Source organism: Balaenoptera ricei, chromosome 6 (assembly GCF_028023285.1).
Source record: "Balaenoptera ricei isolate mBalRic1 chromosome 6, mBalRic1.hap2, whole genome shotgun sequence".
Classification (NCBI taxonomy): domain Eukaryota; kingdom Metazoa; phylum Chordata; class Mammalia; order Artiodactyla; family Balaenopteridae; genus Balaenoptera; species Balaenoptera ricei.
Window position 1 is genome coordinate 16,240,794 of NC_082644.1, and position 19,755 is coordinate 16,260,548.

Sequence of the window (19,755 nt, forward strand, 5' to 3'; positions counted from 1 at the left end):
AACATATCAAATTTCACAAAATATTCCAAGGAAAAATTACATTAAATTCATATATAAATATAGAAAGCACTTTCTCTTTTCCTACTTACCTTTCCCAACCAAGAACATGATATATCTTTTGAATTATTTGGTCTTTATCTCTGCCTCCTGAAATGACCAACTAACCTTTTTGAAGTAATGAGGTATAATGCTCATCCACACTACAGTGTAATTTGGTTGATATACTTCTGAGCCTCTAATCTCAAGTTTTATTTCCTCGTATTATACATCAGGATGCAACTGTACAATTATCTTGTACACATCAATTAAAGGTCATGATTATCAGAAGATCTGTTCGATACTCAATTACCTTTTGTATTTCTATGTGAAGAGAATTTTTACTCCATCTCAAGAATCATTTCTATATGTCAACAATTGTTCATTAGTTGTCCATCTGATAACATTTACATCACCTAAACATCTGATAACATTTTCTCTTTGGTGGCTCCTGTGCATTTAGTACAACACATCCTATGCTGAAAATGTTCCCTTTAATCCTTTCTCATATTACAAAATCAATGAAAGGAAACTAAAATTTAGCTTCCCCTACCACAGAGGAAGTACTTTATAATGGATGCAAATGAAGAAGGAATATCAAAAGGCTCAGACAAAAGTGAAACTTTACTATTCTGTTTTATCAGTCACATTTGGACCAGTCCCTGGTATACTACCAATGCCCACGTTGCTTCAGGAAAGATCAATGCTTGCTCTGGGCATGGAAAAAAAAAAAAATCATCATGCCTTGATTCTCTCATACAGGCTCAAGGAAAGAGAAATTATTAAGTATGGAAGAGAAAATAAAGTTCTGTGAAAACGATTTGGCAATACATATCAAAAGTCTTAAAAATGCTCACACTCTTAAAAATGCTCATTTGTTATAAGAATCCAATCTAAGGAAATATCAGAAATGCTATTAAAGATGTATTCAAAAAGATGTTAATTGCGGCAATATGCAGAATGGAAACAACTGGAAAACAACCTTGTACCACTTACAGTACAAGTGATACAATATCCAATTAACTGCTGCTTAAGCCATAAAGACATTTAAACATCTCAGAAAACAAGCAGTCTGGGGGTAAGATGTCTAGGTTTAGTGTACCAGCTCAACATCTTCACCAAGAAATCATGCCCTCTCTCCCTCTTTGATCTGCTATTCACAGCAGGTCTGCTTTTCATTCTTAGTTATAGCACCTCCTCATGGTCACAAAATGGCTGCTACAGTACACACACCCACATTTGACATGACATAGTGGAATGGGGGTCCAAAAGCTTTCACCTTGCAAGAGTCTTTTCATCTGGAAAGAAAAAATTTCAAAACAACACACACAAACAACAACGACAACACAACGTGCAGAAGTCCCTTTATATATTACTGGGCAAAAGAGGATCTCATGTTTATCCTGGATTAATCACTGGTAACAGGGAATGGATTGCCATGACTAGTTCAAACCAACCAGAATTCATTCCCTTGGGCTGGGATAAGGGCCTTCCCTTCCTGAAATTAAAAGTTCTCCTTGAGAACTTTTAAATAGGTTCAGTCTGCAATGTTACAGTCTGCAAGTATGATCTCCACCCATCCCAGGTACCTATTTAGTTCTCCCTGACAACCCCCAATCCCATTTATCTGAACAAAACAGGGATTTGATAGTAAGGAAGAAGGAGAAAAAAGGTAGGCAAATAAGCAGTACCTGCTACAAACCAAATTATCCAAAGAGAAATGGTGAAATAAATTACAGTATTTATACCATTAATCATGCTTTTGGAGAAATTTTAATGATAGAGAAAAGTGCTCTCAGTACAATGATGGTGGGGTGGGGGAAAGACTACAAAAGAGAATGCACACAACGATCTCAACTTTCTTTAAAAAATATACACATGTAAAAGAAGAAAAAGACTGAGGAAATATAACAAAATGTTAACAGTAATTTCATTATAATTCATTTACAACTTCATTTATAAGAATTTTTGTTTTCTTAGATTCTGCATTTCCCAATTTTTCTACAAAAAAATGACTATTTATAACAAAAAATTATAATAGGGACCCCATTACCTTATTTTCATCTGTTTGACAAAAACATCACACTCATGCTTATCAAGGACATTGATAAAAATTTATTGTTCAAGTATATACTTGTATCATGTTAGACTAAGTTGTAGCTTACAGAAATCTATAATCTTAGTGGTCTGTAAGTGGCTTCCAACTAACATGAGATATATCCTACAGTTCAGTTTTAAAACTGGTATAATACAGCACTGTCAATTTAAAGTTTTGATTCATTTATCTCTTAAGCTGTTTCAGAAAAACGCTTTGTTAGCCAAACATCAAATAACAGGATAAAGCCAAATACAAACTATGATTTATTAACATTCGTTCAGTCAACAAATATTGAGTGCCTACTATGTGTCAGGCACTGTGCTCAGTCCTAATATGAAGAATATTGCTAATAATTAAATAAGTACTTTCGGGGACTTCCCTGGTGGTCCAGTGGGTAAGACTCCATGCTCCCAAGGCAGGGGGCCGGGGTTCGACCCCTGGTCGGGGAACTAGATCCCACATGCGTGCCGCAACTAAGAGTTCACATGCTACAACTGAGAAGCCCACATGCTGCAACTAAGAAGTCTGCATGCCACAACTAAAAGATCCCGCATGTTGCAACAAAGACCTGGCGCAGCCAAAATAGATAAATAAATATTAAAATAAATAAATAAATAAGTATTTTCATATCGTACTGAACGATCTATTCATAAGTATATCTTTTCTATTAGACTGTCAGCTCCCATAGAGACCATGAATCCTACTCATTATTTGATGCTCAGAGCCTGCCATACAGTTGGAACTCAGGAAACATTTGTTGATGAGTGACAGAAAAAATACGTTAACACAAAATATTCTGAATATGGCATATGTGTACAAAAATCATTGTGGGTTTTTGTGTGTGTGTGTGTGTATTGTGAATATATTGATGCATTGAAACTATTTTTAAAGTATGTGAGTTAGTAATCAGAGGATGATTTGGCACAATATTTATCCTTTTAAAAAGTTATTTCATTAAATAAAATTAATTAAAAATTCAGTAAGTTCTGTATTCTTTTCTTCAGCCTCTAAAACTTCCTCATGCTACTAAACACACAAAGAACTAAGCATTCAATGTGTCTTTCAAACACCCATACTTTTGACATACTGTCTATTAAAATAGGATGTGGATAGGAATATGGGAAGCTTTTAATGTTACAGTCTGCAAGTATGATCTCCACCCATCCCAGGTACCTATTTAGAGATCTTGGGAATTTACTGAGCAGCAGGGAGAATGTGCTTATTCCCTTAGCTCCTATCATTAACTTTCGTCCTCATAGATGACACTAAATGAATTTGAGACACTGGCAAGATAACACTGATCTTTTCTGATTCATGAATTTAGACTGTCTATCTAACTAAAGAGTAAGATATATTTCTCTTGTCGTTTATTTTTCTGGCAGCTTTAGTACCACAGCTGCTTTTTGGTTGAGTACCAGGTGAGATAGTTGACTTGTATTTAGGAGTGATGCTGCATGAACAATAAACCTTTAACCACCAGAAACACACATAGTACAGTGAGGGTCCCACACTATGAGGGAGAGGCAGAACTAAAGACTGCAAGAACAGCAAGCAGACTCAGTTTCTCATCTCATGCTTATTCTGGGGATATTATAAATTCGATTACCTGCACTATTTCAAAAGTTACTTCTCTTTTATTTGCCAAGCACGTACAGCTGAATCAACGGACATTAAATATGAATGTACTGTAGTTCCACTGTACTCAAGTCATTCCATTAGGTTTTGAAATAGTTTTATCTTTTGTACATAAAAGCTTATACTTTGTTTTAAATCTAACCATTTTCCTGTCATCATACAATTTTCAAAATACATAAATTGTGAGTTTTCATTAACTTCACTAACTGTAATCATTTTTTCCTTCAATGAACATGTACTTCTTATGTGCAACGGTATCATAAATTATTCCTACAAGAGGCTAAGTGCCTGATTATTCAGCACTGGCAGTTAATCTAAGCATTCAATGTAGCTCAGCAGCTTATAGTTTTATAATTAAGGTGAGCTAACCCAAACCCCACTTAGGGTGAATAGCAATTTATGTCATTTATATACAGCCTGTACACTATCTACAAAGAGGAAAGGTTGGTAAACACTTAAGTTATTTGCAAAGCAGGGTTAACATAGCCTTCTATATGTCAGATTTTTACTGGCTAATAAAAGGAATAGTTCTTTTTATATCAATTAAAACGTATCTCTATCACTTTAATTATTGAAAGTAACAAAGTTTATAAATTCTGCCAGTGTTCTCATTTTAATTTCTTCTACTGAAGAATGGAAAGAAATTTTTTTAGAAAGATAATATGATAGTTCCAATACATCCAGTTTAATATTTACCTCTATACTGAAATAGCCTCTGTCCACATAGTCACCCAGAAAGAGGTAGCGTGTATTACTAGGTGATCCTCCAACTTCAAACAACTTCATCAGGTCAAAAAATTGTCCATGAATGTCACCACATACTAGGAAAAAAAACAGACCTAGGGTGAGGTGAAAAATTATGTCTTAGAAGAGAAAGGGCATTACACCAATAGGACCACAGTTTAACTTTTAACTTAAATCAGTCTACTTTTGGCTGGACTGCTCGATAATTGCAGGCAATCTATCAATACAAAATAGTCCTACTGGAAATATTAGACATTTTAAATTGTATTTCTTCAATGAATAACAAACATACTAAATAATCCTAAGACTGTTCACAATTCCTAGAATAATTATCACACATTTTAGTTGGTTATTTGTAATCACTTCTCAAATTAGCTCAAATCTAAGTACCACCATGCGAATACTCTCATACCTGTGATTGGAGCATCTACTTCTATCATAGTCTTCTCTTGTCTCAGGATGGCAGCCCCATCATTGATTATCTTTAAGGCTACTTCCTCTTCCAGTCGCCCTTCCTTCACCAAATGGTTTTTCAAAACATCAATTTTAGGTTTCCCATTCTCAAATACTTCCTTCAAAGTAAGCCGCTGTGTTGGAGGAAAGGGGACAGCTAGAAAGAGAGAAAAAAAAATTTTAAACAGTTAAAGGTATAGAGAAAAACCATAAACACATTACTTTTATGTGACAAATTACACCTAATGCATCACCACGATTTCACATCCACAGCACCAGAACTACATGGGAAAAAAAATCGAAGATACTATATATTATAGATGATCGATTCTAATTTTTTAAAAGGCCACAGTTAAAGTCAAAGTCATTTAAAAGATATATGTGTGTGTGTGTGTATAAATTATGTTATACATATAAAGATGAAAGACTTGAAGTTGATTCAGTAGATAAGCTAAAAGTGAGACAAGGGACTAGATGATATGAGTATCTTTTATCTATGGAAAAGGTGTTAAAAATGGAACTATGGTTTAAAAAAATGAAGGAAAAGAAATCACAACACTAAAAGGGCATTTATTTCTTCCAAAGAACAGACCTAATGAAACCATGTCTTGGAAGTTTGACTTCAGTTCCTGATCAAGGGAATCATAGATGTTTTTTATGTATGTACGTATGTATTCTTAAAAGGTAGTTGCTTAAAATATTACTGATAACAAGAACACAACTAACAGGATGGAGCTCTTCCACAGAATTACTTGCTATAGTAACAGAGCATAAACTTGAGAAAAATAGGTATGGGAGGTCTACCTGTGTTTTCTAATCTCGAAATGCTAACAACTAACTTCAGTCTACACTGGATATAAAGTTTATATACAACATCATGGTAAATTAGCAACTTGAAGAGAAAAAAATTTTTGACATTTTAAAATTGGCTATCACCTCTTCTTTTACTTATCTTATAATGTAGTCTATTTTAGATTCCCTGTGACCTAATAGCCACAAGTCTATAAACCATAAGTTTTAAAGGAGGGATTCATTTCAATTTGTGGTTACTGTCTGGTGATTCCACTTCTAGCTTTATGGAAGTATTATTAAGAACCAAGTTGAAATCTACAGGCACTTAAACAATTTTAGAGTTGATCTAGCCATTCCATTTTGGTTTTTTTACAAGTAAAGAAAGTCCTATGATAAGTTTTGTAATGTTCTTAGCTATAATTTGACTCATTTTGACTATTCAAAGCCCATTGAAAATATCATAGTAGCTATCCAACCAGCAAATATTATCCTGAGATAGGGGACCATATACATCCCAGTTTACTTAGGACAGTCCTAGATTTCAGCTGCTCTCCTAGTATAATTGTTAATAGCATCCCCTTTCCCTCTTAAAACTGTCTCAATTTAAAGGACAAATTAGTCTTAATTTGTGTAATTCATATGGAATATCAATATACTATTTTAGTAGGATAATCTAAATCTAAAATAAGACAAAAATAAAATATTATGAGTCTTTTATTCATTCATCTGGTGAGTGTATAAGACAGGGTGAAGGTTAGTCCTGAACAAGTTTACTTAAATTTTTACTCAATTGTTTTTAATTGCCCACTTTGTAAATCAAAGAAATTGGTCAAAAAACTAAAAACAAGATGAAATAATACAAAATCAAATATGTTGGAAATGACAATAACGTATCATAACAGAGGTAGTATGAGAGACAAGAGATCCACAGAAATTATTTGACTTCTACCAGTAGTATTATTACTTACTAATAAAAATCATTTTCTTCCTATCTCATTTGTAATCAGAGAACAGTTTACAAAACAGGAAACCCGTTTTTCTTATATATCATAGAAGTTATGTAAGTAGAGGTGACAACAACCTAAAGAGCTCCTGAGGAAGAAATTTAGAAAGATATTTTTTCTTTCTCTCAAATTCTTCAGTTGTAATTTATTTAAAACAAGTAAACAAGTCAGTTAAATGAAAGTAAGGATGAAATGGATCAAGGGGATTATGCCTAGCTAAGAGAAATGGGACACAGCTGAGCCAGGAACACTAAGAGGAATTAAGATTGGCTTGGGACAACATGCATAAAAGAAAGTTCCAGGAGAGTCCTAAGTTTTTAGGTAAGGGTTATTATTTTTTTTTGAATTTTTGAATTTTATTTTATTTAATTTTTTATACAGCAGGTTCTTATTAGTCATCCATTTTATACACATCAGTGTATACATGTCAATCTCAATCGCCCAATTCAGCACACTACCATCCCCACCCCACCACGGCTTTCCCCCCTTGGTGTCCATACATTTGTTCTCTACATCTGTGTCTCAACTCTTCCCTGCAAACTGGTTCATCTGTCCCATTTTTCTAGGTTCCACATACATGCATTAATATACGATATTTGTTTTTCTCTTTCTGACTTACTTCACTCTGTATGACAGTCTCTAGATCCATCCACGTCTCAACAAATGACTCAATTTCATTCCTTTTCATGGCTGAGTAATAGTCCATTGTATGTATGTACCACAACTTCTTTATCCATTTGTCTGTCGATGGGCATTTAGGTTGCTTCCATGACCTACCTGGCTATTGTAAATAGTGCTGCAATGAACATTGGGGTGCATGTGTCTTTTTGAATTATGGTTTTCTCTGGGTATATGCCCAGTAGTGGGACTGGTGGATCATATGGTAATTCTATTTTTAGTTTTTTAAGGAACCTCCATACTGTTCTCCACAGCGGCTGTATCAATTTACATTCCCACCAACAGTGCAAGAGGGTTCCCTTTTCTCCACACCCTCTCCAGCATTTGTTGTTTGTAGACTTTCTGATGATGCCCTTTCTAACTGGTGTGAGGTGATACCTCATTGTAGTTTTGATTTGCATTTCTCTAATAATTAGTGATGTTGAGCAGCTTTCCATGTGCTTCTTGGCCATCTGTATATCTTCTTTGGAGAAATGTCTATCTAGGTCCTCTGCCCATTTTTGGATTGGGTTGTTTGTTTCTTTAATATTGAGCTGCATGAGCTGTTTATATACTTTGGAGATTAATCCTTTGTCCATTGATTCGTTTGCAAATATTTTCTCCCATTCTGAGGGTTGTCTTTTCATCTTGTTTATGGTTTCCTTTGCTGTGCAAAAGCTTTGAAGTTTCATTAGGGCCCATTTGTTTATTTTTGTTTTTATTTCCATTACTCTAGGAGGTGGATCAAAAAAGATCTTGCTGTGATTGATGTCAAAGAGTGTTCTTCCTATGTTTTCCTCTAAGAGTTTTATAGTGTCCGGTCTTACATTTAGGTCTCAAATCCATTTTGAGTTTATTTTTGTGTATGGTGTTAGGGAGTGTTCTAATTTCATTCTTTTACATGTAGCTGTCCAGTTTTCCCAGCACCACTTATTGAAGAGACTGTCTTTTCTCCATTGTATATCTTTGCCTCCTTTGTCATAGATTAGTTGACCATAGGTGCGTGGGTTTATCTCTGGGCTTTCTATCTTGTTCCATTGATCTATGTTTCTGTTTCTGTGCCAGTACCATATGGTCTTGATTACTGTAGCTTTGTAGTATAGTCTGAAGTCAGGGAGTCTGATTCCTCCAGCTCTGTTTTTTTCCCTCAAGACTGCTTTGGCTATTCGGGGTCTTTTGTGCCTCCATACAAATTTTAAGATTTTTTGTTCTAGTTCTGTAAAAAATGCCATTCGTAATTTGATAGGGATTGCATTGAATCTGTAGATTGCTTTGGGTAGTAGAGTCATTTTTACAATATTGATTCTTCCAATCCAAGAACATGGTATATCTCTCCATCTGTTGGTATCACCTTTAATTTCTTTCATCATTGTCTCATGGTTTTCTGCATACAGGTCTTTTGTCTCCCTAGGTAGGTTTATTCCGAGGTATTTTATTCTTTTTGTTGCAATGGTAAATGGGAGTGTTTCCTTAATTTCTCTTTCAGATTTTTCATCATTAGTGTATAGGAATGCAAGAGATTTCTGTGCATTAATTGTGTATCCTGCAACTTTACCAAATTCATTGATTAGCTCTAGTAGTCTTCTGGTGGCATTTTTAGGATTCTCTATATATAGTATCATGACATCTGCAAACAGTGACAGTTTTGCTTCTTTTCCAATTTGTATTCCTCTTTTTTCTTTTTCTTCTCTGATTGCCGTGGCTAGGACTTCCAAAACTATGTTGAATAATAGTGGTGAGAGTGGACATCCTTGTCTTGTTTCTGATCTTAGAGGAAATGCTTTCAGTTTTTCACCATTGAGAATGATGTTTGCTGTGGGTTTGTCGTACATGGCCTTTATTATGTTGAGGTAGGTTCCCTCTATGCCCACTTTCTGGAGAGTTTTTATCATAAATGGTAAGGGTTATTTTAAAAATCAATATCCTTCAAATCAGAAAAAAAGAATCTTCAACTTTAAAGGAGTGGGTCTTACCTCCCTCCAAGTTACCCCTAGCTATGTTTAGAGCCCTGAATTCCATTTCCCTTCTTGTACTGGATAGTTCTATACATACGATAGTTGAGATTGATTCACAGAAGACTGGGAAGAGCCACAATCCAGAGAAGACTAAAGGAAATCGAGGTAAGTTTGCTAATGAAAGGAAACAGTAGAAACTTTCCAAGTAAACTTTAAACCTCTGTTTAAAAATATATGCCCCAGACACAGAATGACCATATGTCTGAGTATCCTAGTTTATTTATTTTGTCCTGATGTAATTATTAATAATGCTTCCTTTTACTCTCAAGTATCCTGATTTAAACAACCTATCCAGGAACAAAATTAATCAGAATCAACTGATCAGAGGCATTTGTTTAGAACATAGATTCTTAGGTCTCATACGTGTGGAATCAGGATCTTTGGAGATCTACACAGGCATCCGCATGGTTAACAGGTACCCCAGGCAATTCTCATGCCCACTAATCTCAGATAATCAGCACCTGCATTCCCAGTCATCACATAGTCATAGTTTACTGGTCTTCATGTCCCTTGCCCCAGCCCCTATGTGGCCACATGAATACATGGAGTTCAGAATTTCTGAGTGAAAAACAGAGGATCTAGAGTAGTGCTTTGTAAACTGTCTGTTGGAAATGCCCCCACCCCAGCACCAACAAGTGGAAAACTATACTTCGTAAAATGCAATAAAAATAAATTACTAGAAAAATGATCACATGCATAGATGTTGTGCCAATGTCAAGCTGCTATAAAAGTTTTTAAATGCTCACTCTCTGTATTTACTGCAGTTAGTAACAATTCGTGGACAGACATTGGTCCACGGACCACACTTCTGAGTAACACGGGTTTGGATAAACGTGGATTTGGGGGAACAAGAATAAGACTAGAATCAAAACTTGAACACTATGTATATACATGTCTCTAAGCCCAAGTTTGGAGATTTTATTATGTCTAATGTATACAAAAGATGATGTTCAACTGGCTTCACTACTCACTTCACAGTGGATGATAATCTTTTTCTAAACCCAAATCTCTGACAAGTTCATTTCAAACTGCCTTTAATGGCACACAGGATTTCACTAATAAGAAATACAGCTTAAACACCTGGACTCTGAAGTTGTAGCTTCTAACATCTTACCCATGCTTTAAACTATGAAGTATTTGAACTGTAACACAGAGGTTCAGTTCTTGCATCCTTTCAAATTATAAATAAACCACTCACCACCACACACGGAAGTTTCCCTTCGTTTCTGTGGCTGTGTGTTGCCTCTTTAAATATTCCATTTATAAAGCTGTCATCCTTCCAAAATCATGTCTTAGCACAATTTTTCAAATTTCAAAGAAAAGGTACTCAAGTGATTACAAGGCTAATAAGCAATTCCAGACATTTTATTTGTTCAAAAAATTAAATAGGCATTTTTAATAAAAGAATCAAAATGTCAGTAGTGTCAGTGCTCAAGTTACTGCTTTATTGGTTTCTTCATATTGTCACTTGCGGTTCCTGGTTTCTTCATTTTTAATATAGGCATGTTATTTTATAAACTATAATCATTACCAACAAGAAAGTAGGGTTAACAGAGGGATTAAAGAATCTCAAAACACGAGCATAGAGTTAAAAATATTTTTGGCTATGAATCAAAAGGCCATTTATCCAGAAATGTGATAATTTAGGGGTTATAAAACTACAGTACTTTTTTTTAAGAGTAGAGGAGGTTCTTGTTACTCAAAGATGATTGGTGCTAGAAAAGGCCACTTAAAGTGTATCCACATTAAAAAAAAAAAAAAAACAACAGTCATTCTAACAGGTCTGAGGAGATATCTTGCTATGATTTTAATTTGCATTTCTCTGATGATTAGTGATGTTGAGCACCTTTTCATGTACCTGTTGGCCATCTGCAGTGTCTTCTTTGGGAAAATGTCTATTTAGTTCCTCTTTCCATTTTTAAATTGGATTGTTTGGGTTTTTTGCTATTGAGTTGTATGAGTTTATTATATACTTTGGATATTAACCTCTTATCGGACATATGATTTATAAATACTTTCTCCCATTCTGTAGGTTGCCTTTTCACTTGGTTGATGGTTTCTTTTTCTCTGCAGAAGTTTTTTAGTTTGATGTAGTCCCACTTATTTTTGCTTTTGTTGCTTGTGCTTTTGATGTCATACCCCCAAAATTGTCACCAAGACCAATGTCAAACAGCCTTTTCCCTATGTTTCCTTCTAGGAGTTTCACAGTTTCAGGTCTTATGTTTAAGTCTTTAATCCATTTTGAGTTAATTTTTGTGAGTGGTCTAATTTCATTCTTCTGCACTGTAGTTATACAGTTTTCCCAACACCATTTATTGAAGAGATTATCCTTTCCCCCATTGAGTATTCCTGGCTCCCTTGTCAAATATTAGTTGACTGTATATGTGAAGGTTTATTTCTGAGCTCTTGATTCTGTTCCATTGGCCTGTGTGTCTGTTTTTATTTTATGCCAATACCATACCGTTTTGACTACTAGAGGTTTGCGGTATAGTTTGAAATCAGGAAGTACGATGCCTCAAACTTTGTTATTCTTCCTCCAGATTGCTTTGGTTATTCAGGGTCTTTTGTGGCTCCACACAAACTTTAGGATTGTTTTTTCTATTTCTGTGAAAAAAAAATTGGCATTTTGGTAGGAATTGCATTGAATCTCCAGACAACTTTGGGTAGTATAGACATTTTAATAATATTAATTATTCTGATCTATGAATATAGGATGTCTTTCCATTTGTTTATGTCTTCTTCAATTTCATCAAAATCTTGTAGTTTTCAGTGTACAGATCTTTCACCTCCTTGACTAAATTTATTCCTAAGTATTTTATTGTTCTTGATGTTACTGTAAATGGAATTGTTTTATTTTTTTCAGATATTGCATTGTTAGTGTATAGCAACACAAGTTATTTCTGTATGTTGATTTTGTATCCTGAAACAACTGAATTTGTTTATTAGTTCTAACAGTTTTTTGTTTGTTTTTTGTTTTGGTGGAGTTTTTAGGATTTTCTCTATATAAGACCATGTCATCTGCCAACTAAGACAATTTTACATCTTACTTTCTGATCTGGATTGACTGATTGATTTTCTTACCTGATTGCTCTGGCTAGGACTTCCAGTACTATGTTGAATAAGAATGGTGAGAGTAAGCACCCTTGTCTTACTCCTGATCTTAGAGGAAAAGTTTTCAACCTTTCACTGATGAATATGATGTTGGCTGTGGGCTGGTCATATATGGCCTTTATTAAGTTGAGGTATGTTCCTTCTATATGCAATTTGTTGGGTGTATTTATCAAGAAAAGATGTTATTTTGTCAAATGCTTTTTTTGCATCTATTGAGATGATCCTATGATTTTATCTTTTATCCCATTAATGTGATGTATATCACATTTGTTGATTTGCATATGTTGACTACCCTTGCATCCTAGGGATAAATATCACTTGATTGTGGTGAATGATCTTTCTAACATGTTGTTAATTAGGTTTGCTAATATTCTGTTGAGAAGTTTTGCATATCTATTCATCAGGGATATTGGTCTGCAGTTTTCTTTTCTTATAGTTTCCTTATCTGGCCTTTGTATCAGAGTAATGCTGGCCTCAAAAAAAATGAGTTTGGGAGCATTCCCTCCCCCTCAATTTTTTGGAAGAGTTTGAGAAGGATTGGTATGAATTCTTTTTTAAAATGTTTGATAGATTTCACCAATGAAACCATCTGATCTTGGGTTTTTCTTTGTTGGGAGGTTTTAGATTACTGATTCAGTCTCCTTATTTGTTATTGGTCTGTTCAGAGTTTTCCACTTCTTCATAATTCGGTCTTCATAGGTTAAATGTGTCTAGAAATTTATCTGTTTCTTCTAGGTTACCCAATTTGTAGTGGATAATTGTTCACAGTAGTCTCTTATAATCCTTTATATTTCTGTGGTATCAGTTGTAATGTCTCCTTTTTTCATTTCTTAATTTATTTATTTGTCTTCTCTCTTTTTTTCTCAGTCTAAAGTCTGTCAATTATGTTAATCATTTCAAAAACCAATTCTTAATTCTGTTCATCTTTTCTATTGTTTTCCTGGTCCCTATTTCACTTACTTCTACTCTTATCTTTGTTATTTCAGTGGTGAAAGCTGCTGGGTTATCTGTTGAGCTGGTTGCCATGAACCTCAATCACTCCCACTGCATACCTGCCATGGTAGCCCCTTCATTCTACTCAATTCTCTGCTCAAGTGTTACTTCTTCAGAGATCTCTTCCCTATTTTATCCAAACAAAACAAAACAAAACCTCTTCCCTAAACACTGGTCAGCAGAAAAGGTTTGGTTCTTCATCAATTTCTAATTAAGTACTTCGAGGTATATATTATGTGCACACTATTGCTGAGACATATAGAAACTAAGTCTGAGCCAGATATCAACTGTTGAATTCTACAATTATGCCACCAAATGTTCATTTCAGATATGGTAAACTCCTGCTCAACCTTTCATCCTAAAATTCTTTCCTCCTCAAAGTGTAGTCTGGGGATCAAAAATATCAAAATCACCCAGGAGCTTGTTAGAAATGCAGGATATCTCACTTAGCTCAGATATACTGAAATCAGAATCTGCATTTTAACAAGATGCTCAGGTGCACATTAAGACGCACTACTATAATTTACTGATTTTTAACTCCAATTGTACATTAGAATAACCTAGGGAGTTTCTGAAAATATAATGCCCTCATCCATTTCTAGAAATCTGGATTCAATTGGTTTTAGATTAGTGTCCCAGAAACTGGTAGTTTCAAAAAGCTCTCCAGGTAATCCTAATGTGCAGCCTAATGTGCAGATTGAGAACCAATGTTCTAAGTTAAATGATAAATGCATTTTTTCCTAATTTCATATCATTCTAAATTCTTGTATTTTTCTCAATTCATCCTTCTTAACTCTAGAGCTACACTGTCTAATAAGGTAGCTACTAGCCACATGTGGCCATTTAGACTTAAATTTAAACTAATTAAAATTAAATAAAATTTAAAATTTAGTTCCTCAGTTGCACTGACCACATTTCAATGCTCAATAACCTCATGTGCTCAATGACTGCCATATTGGAGAGCATAAATACACAACATTTCTATCAGTTCAGAAAGTTATATTGAACAGCACTGCTCTATAGTATTTTTTTTTTTTTTCACATATTGTTTTTTTATTTAATTAATTAAGTTATTTATTTATTTATGGCTGCGTTGGGTCTTTGTTGCTGTGTGCGGGCTTTCTCTAGTTGCGGTGAGCGGGGGTTACTCCTTGTTTTGGTGCACGGGCTTCTCATTGCGGTGGCTTCTCGTTGTGGAGCACGGGCTCTAGGTGTGTGGGCTTCAGTAGTTGCAGTGCGTGGGCTCAGTAGTTGTGGCTCGCGGGCTCCAGAGCGCAGGCTCAGTAGTTGTCGCGCCCGGGCTTAGCTGCTCCGTGGCATGTGGGGTCTTCCCGAACCAGGGCTCGAACCCGTCCGTGTCCCCTGCATTGGCAGGCGGATTCTTAACCACTGCGTCACCAGGGAAGTCCCACATATTGTTTCTTAAGTCTATTTAAAGATAGTTTTAAGTGGAGAGAGAAAAAATAATGTGTCTGCTTTCAGGAAAAACATGATAGCTTCATTTAAACAACTTATTCAAGACTTTCTTCTGATGATGGTACAGCTAACACAGTAATGTCACATTTTGTCACATTTTCCACAAAGAAGGTAAATTAAGGGCTTTGTTAGCATTTCTGTTTAATTCATTCTCTTGTGCATGTTCTAAGTGTGACATTATTGCTCTATAGTATTTATTCAAAAAATGAAACAGCATTAACAAGTTAATCTGAGCAAACAACTAGTGCAGTGAGTAATAAATAAATAAATGCACCATTCAAATAGGAAAGTAACATGTAAGATTCTAAAAGCAGTTAAAATTAATGAAACTTAAGAATGATCCAAGAATAAAAGAGTATTTGGGCTAAATGCAGACCAAAAGTTGGCATTTTTATAATTGGTGCCCTAGGCTATCTGTGCAACAAATTCTTTCTTTTAGTGCTCCAAAATCAAACTAGTTTAAAGAAAAAAGTTTTAAGAAATTTGAAAAACATTTCAAAAATTAGAAAACTGGGGGGGATACCCTACATAAATTTTCATTAATAGCACATATTAAACTAAAAGCAGATAGCTACATGTTAAGCACGACTGCATTAATAAGCCTAGGGGCAGCAAAATGTGTTAGATAACCTTTCCAATTCTGAGCTACTATGAATAACGTTGCTATGAACATTCTTCTATCTATCTTATGGTGGATGTAAGCACCCCTTTCACCCAGGATTGGGACTGCAAGGTTAGGGGGGTAGGCATAGGTTTCATCAAACAGTTCACCAGAGTCTTATACCATTTTACTCACACCAGAAAGGTGTGAGGGTTCCAATTACTCCTTGCCAACACTTAGTATTGGTCACTTTTAAATTTTACTCCATTATAGTGAGTGTCTACTTCTATCTCTTTGTGGTTCTAATTTACATTTCATTGGTGAATAGTGATGCTGAGCACGCTTCCACTTGTTTATTGGCTATCTGGCTATCTTCCTTTGGGGACATGCCTAACCAACCAATTCTTTTGTCCATTTAAAAATTTATTCAATATATTTTTTCCATTGACTGATAAAAGTTCTTATATATTCTGAGTATGTCCTATATCAGATATATGCTTTTTTTCTTAATCATCTTTACATAGCATACAATTCAATGAATTTTGACAATCATTACAACAGAACTGACTGTGTAACAATTCTAGGAGAACGCTAGGAGAGAGCAAAGAACAGAAATGAAACTGATAAAAATAAAGTATATAATATGTAAGACAAACTAGAGAAGTTCTTTTGGAATACAAAGGAAAAGGACAAATATGAAAATGGTGAGAGACAATGACATACATAGAATAGAGGATGGAGAGCCAAAATAAGAGGTTAATGATATTCCTGAAAAACTAAACTAGAACAAATATAACAGGAAAAATACTCAAAATAAATTAGAAAACTTTTCTGAGCTATATAGAAAGGTTTGTTTAAACACACTGAATTGCTGCATTTCAGGAAAAACTAATCAAGAGGCACATTCTCGAAAAAATTTTGAATTATAAGGATAAAGAAAAAATTTAAGTCATGGTGGTCTACAGTTTTTTTTCTAGAATATTAGATTTCTAACATCACTGGAATATGTGTAGAATTCTAAGGAGAAAAGGTTGTAACTTGTAAGTTTTGTACTCAGCCAAATACTTTATATGTGAAGGTCATAGAAAGACATTCACAAAATCAAAGGGACTCAGAAAATATATCACCTACATAGCCTTCTTGAAAGAAAATTACCTCAACACTTACTGTAGGTAATGTTCTGTTTTCTTGATTTGAATACTGGCTACACAAGTATGTTTCCTTCGTGGAAATTTATCAAGCTGTACACTTAGGATCTGTGCACTTTTGTATATGATACGTCAATAATTTTTAAAAAACCTTTTTAATGCAAAAACACTTGAGCCTAGCTGACCCCAGTCAGAGTTGAATTAAAATTAAGGAAAAAACTGCAGAAGTCATGATACCAAAGATTTTCAAGTCTAGCTTTATTCACTTTGAACCCCAGACTCAGAAGTCCAGGTTGATTTAAGGAAGGTTATGTAACTCAGAGATCAAACTTCCACTCATGTGCAAATTCTATGTTTCAGTTCCTTCCCAATCCTAAGAAATGTGTTTCTAGAATGATTTTTTTCACCCCACTGTTAAAACAGAATAATTCTTGACATGGTTGATGACCACATCCAAATCACATTTTGGACACTTTGCAAGGAACATTACAAAACAAAATATTTGCCTTTACCTCACCTCTCTCCTCAAAAACAGAAGGATAGTAAGTAATAAAACAAACTATTTTCATTACCAAGTAACTCAAATAATGATTTTCTGTATTCTTTAAAAATTCATATAGCGAGTGCCCAGTCTATCAATGTTTCAGCAGGGAAATACTGCCCGATATCAGTCTGCACCTTCAGCTGAGACATTCTGGCATTCTAGTCAGTATGAGAAGCCAAGAGAAGAGGGGAAAGGAGGCACATGGTGCTCTCTTTCACTCTCTAAGTCTGGAATGTTCTTTAAAGACCTCTTTTCAATGCATTTTCTTCTCCTGAGCTGCTGTTCCCCACAGGGAGGCCAGAGCCATGGTATCTTGTCTCAAAAAGCAAGAGGGAAGAAGAGCCAATGGAAACGCTGATGTCCTTGGTCCACTGATGATATTAAAATATGAGGTATAGTGAAAACTCAGATGTCAGGGACCCTGAGGCAGTGAGTCAATTTGAACAGCCAATGGAATGCTTTCTCTATTTTTTTCCCCCATAAGATACTGATCATAAATAAACGTATATGTACATACACACATAAAATTTTAAAAATAAAAGGCATATTTATGAATCTAAAATTCACACAGAATTAAAGAAGTCACTTTTAAAGGTTAGGATACAAAAAACTCATAGGTGATAAGTAATATGCCAAATACCTTTTATTTAAAATTGACAAGTGGTCCAGTGTTTAACTCTGTTTAAAAATAAATCCATACAATATGATCTAAATTGTGACTAAATAATGCATTAGAAAAGGCAGTAAGGAAATATACTCAAGTATTAGTGTTAGGTAACAAGATTCTAAATTATCTTATTCTTCCTACTTGCCTATTTTTAAACTTTCTCCGATTACCCTGTATCACTTTTATAATCAGAAAAAAATGTATATAAGAAGTCAGTATACAATTATTTTGTATACTATATGATCAAAATGATATTCTTTTAAGTGAACAATAAAAATTGGAAGAAAAGGATGAAAGTATAAGCAAGAGTGTTTGGACTACAGACAGCTTTTTTTTTTTCCTATCTGCTCTGCCCTACATTTTTCCAAGTTTTTATTAAAAACTTTATTAAAAGAAAAGTAACAGATGCCAAGGGCAAAAAAAAGAGGCAGTCCCATTGGCAATAACTTTCCCTATGCTAATCCGTTTTATACATAGATAAGACTTTTCTCAAATCAGCAGAGCTATACCCCAAACTGACTCTTACCAGCAACATTAAAATTTAAGTTACACCTATAAACAACCAAGAGTTACTAAGATGACAAAGAGGAAATTCTGTGGCTTATGCTTCAAAACACACAAAGGCACTGTGGTTAGCAGAAGGCAGACCCCACAAGATGCCTGGTCCATGGTATACACACACCTTCTCCCAGTTACTCCATCAAACAATCATCTAGGTACTGCTGGAAGGAAGTCTGCAAGCATAATTAAGGTCCCATATCAGGTGACCTTAAAATAGGGAGACTGTCCAGGTGCACCTGACCTAATCACAGAAGACCTTTTAATCTGGATCTAGAGGTCAGATAAAGGAGTTCAGAGAGCTGAAGCATGAGAGGGATTTGATGTGCAATTTCTCCATTTTTAGCTTGAAGATAGAGCAGGCCACAGAGCAAGGAATGAAGGCAGACTCTAGGAGCTGGGAGTGGCCCCCAGCTAAAAATAAGGACTTCACTCCTACCACCACAAGGAACTGCCAACACCCTGAATGTGCTAAAGATCAGATTCTTCCCCCAGCCTCATGTAAACTCAGCCTAGTAGGCACTTTGATTTCAGCCTTTGAGCCCTGAGAAGATAAGTCTATGCCATGAATGTACCTCTGACCCACAGAACTAGGAGCTAAAAAGACATTGTTTTAAGCCACTAAGTTTGTGGTAATTTGTTACACAGCAATAGAAAAATACTGAATCCTTGAAGTCAAAGTTTTTTCCTAAAGCTGTTCATTACAAATATACTTTTATACACATAAGAAACTAACACCAGCAGCCTCTCAGAATCAAAACAGAAGTCCCAACTTATAACTGTACTATGACTCATAAAACAGATGAAGTGAACCAAACCAAACCACAACATGCATCACAGACTATCTAAGCTCCAATTCTTTTTAATACCAGATGCTTCAGATCCATATATTTCAAGATAAGACCTCAGGCAAACTAATAACAGTAACTCTGCATAGACACTAGATCTGATCTAACAATAGAACTTCATGAGTTCTAGCAACTCATCTAGTCTACAAATTCTAACTAGTCCTTGCCCAGATTACAAACTTCCACCCTAAAATCCAACAATAGTCCTTCATCTAACAACAGTATCCAATGAGTAGCCTTTCCTAACTGCCTCCCCCTATAGAGAAGATCCCTATTTCCTCTAGTTCTCTCTGCTTGTTGCAGCAAGTTAAATAAACCTAACTTTTTTTTCTTTAACTATAAATAAATCCTTCAGCTGACCTTGTTTCTGGGGAG

The 19,755-nt window shown here is 35.0% G+C and overlaps 1 protein-coding gene across 5 annotated transcripts in view; it reads right to left on the bottom strand.

The window, feature by feature from the left end:
• Positions 1-19,755, bottom strand: part of PPP3CC (protein phosphatase 3 catalytic subunit gamma) — an 89,803-nt gene that overhangs the window by 45,587 nt on the left and 24,461 nt on the right. For all 5 annotated transcript variants that reach the window (XM_059926929.1, XM_059926926.1, XM_059926928.1 and 2 more), the window contains exons 2-3: positions 4,926-5,123; positions 4,466-4,590 (exon numbers count right to left, since the gene is read on the bottom strand). In XM_059926929.1, coding sequence (XP_059782912.1) covers positions 4,466-4,590; positions 4,926-5,123 — 323 coding nt within the window. The remainder of the gene's footprint in view (positions 1-4,465; positions 4,591-4,925; positions 5,124-19,755) is intronic.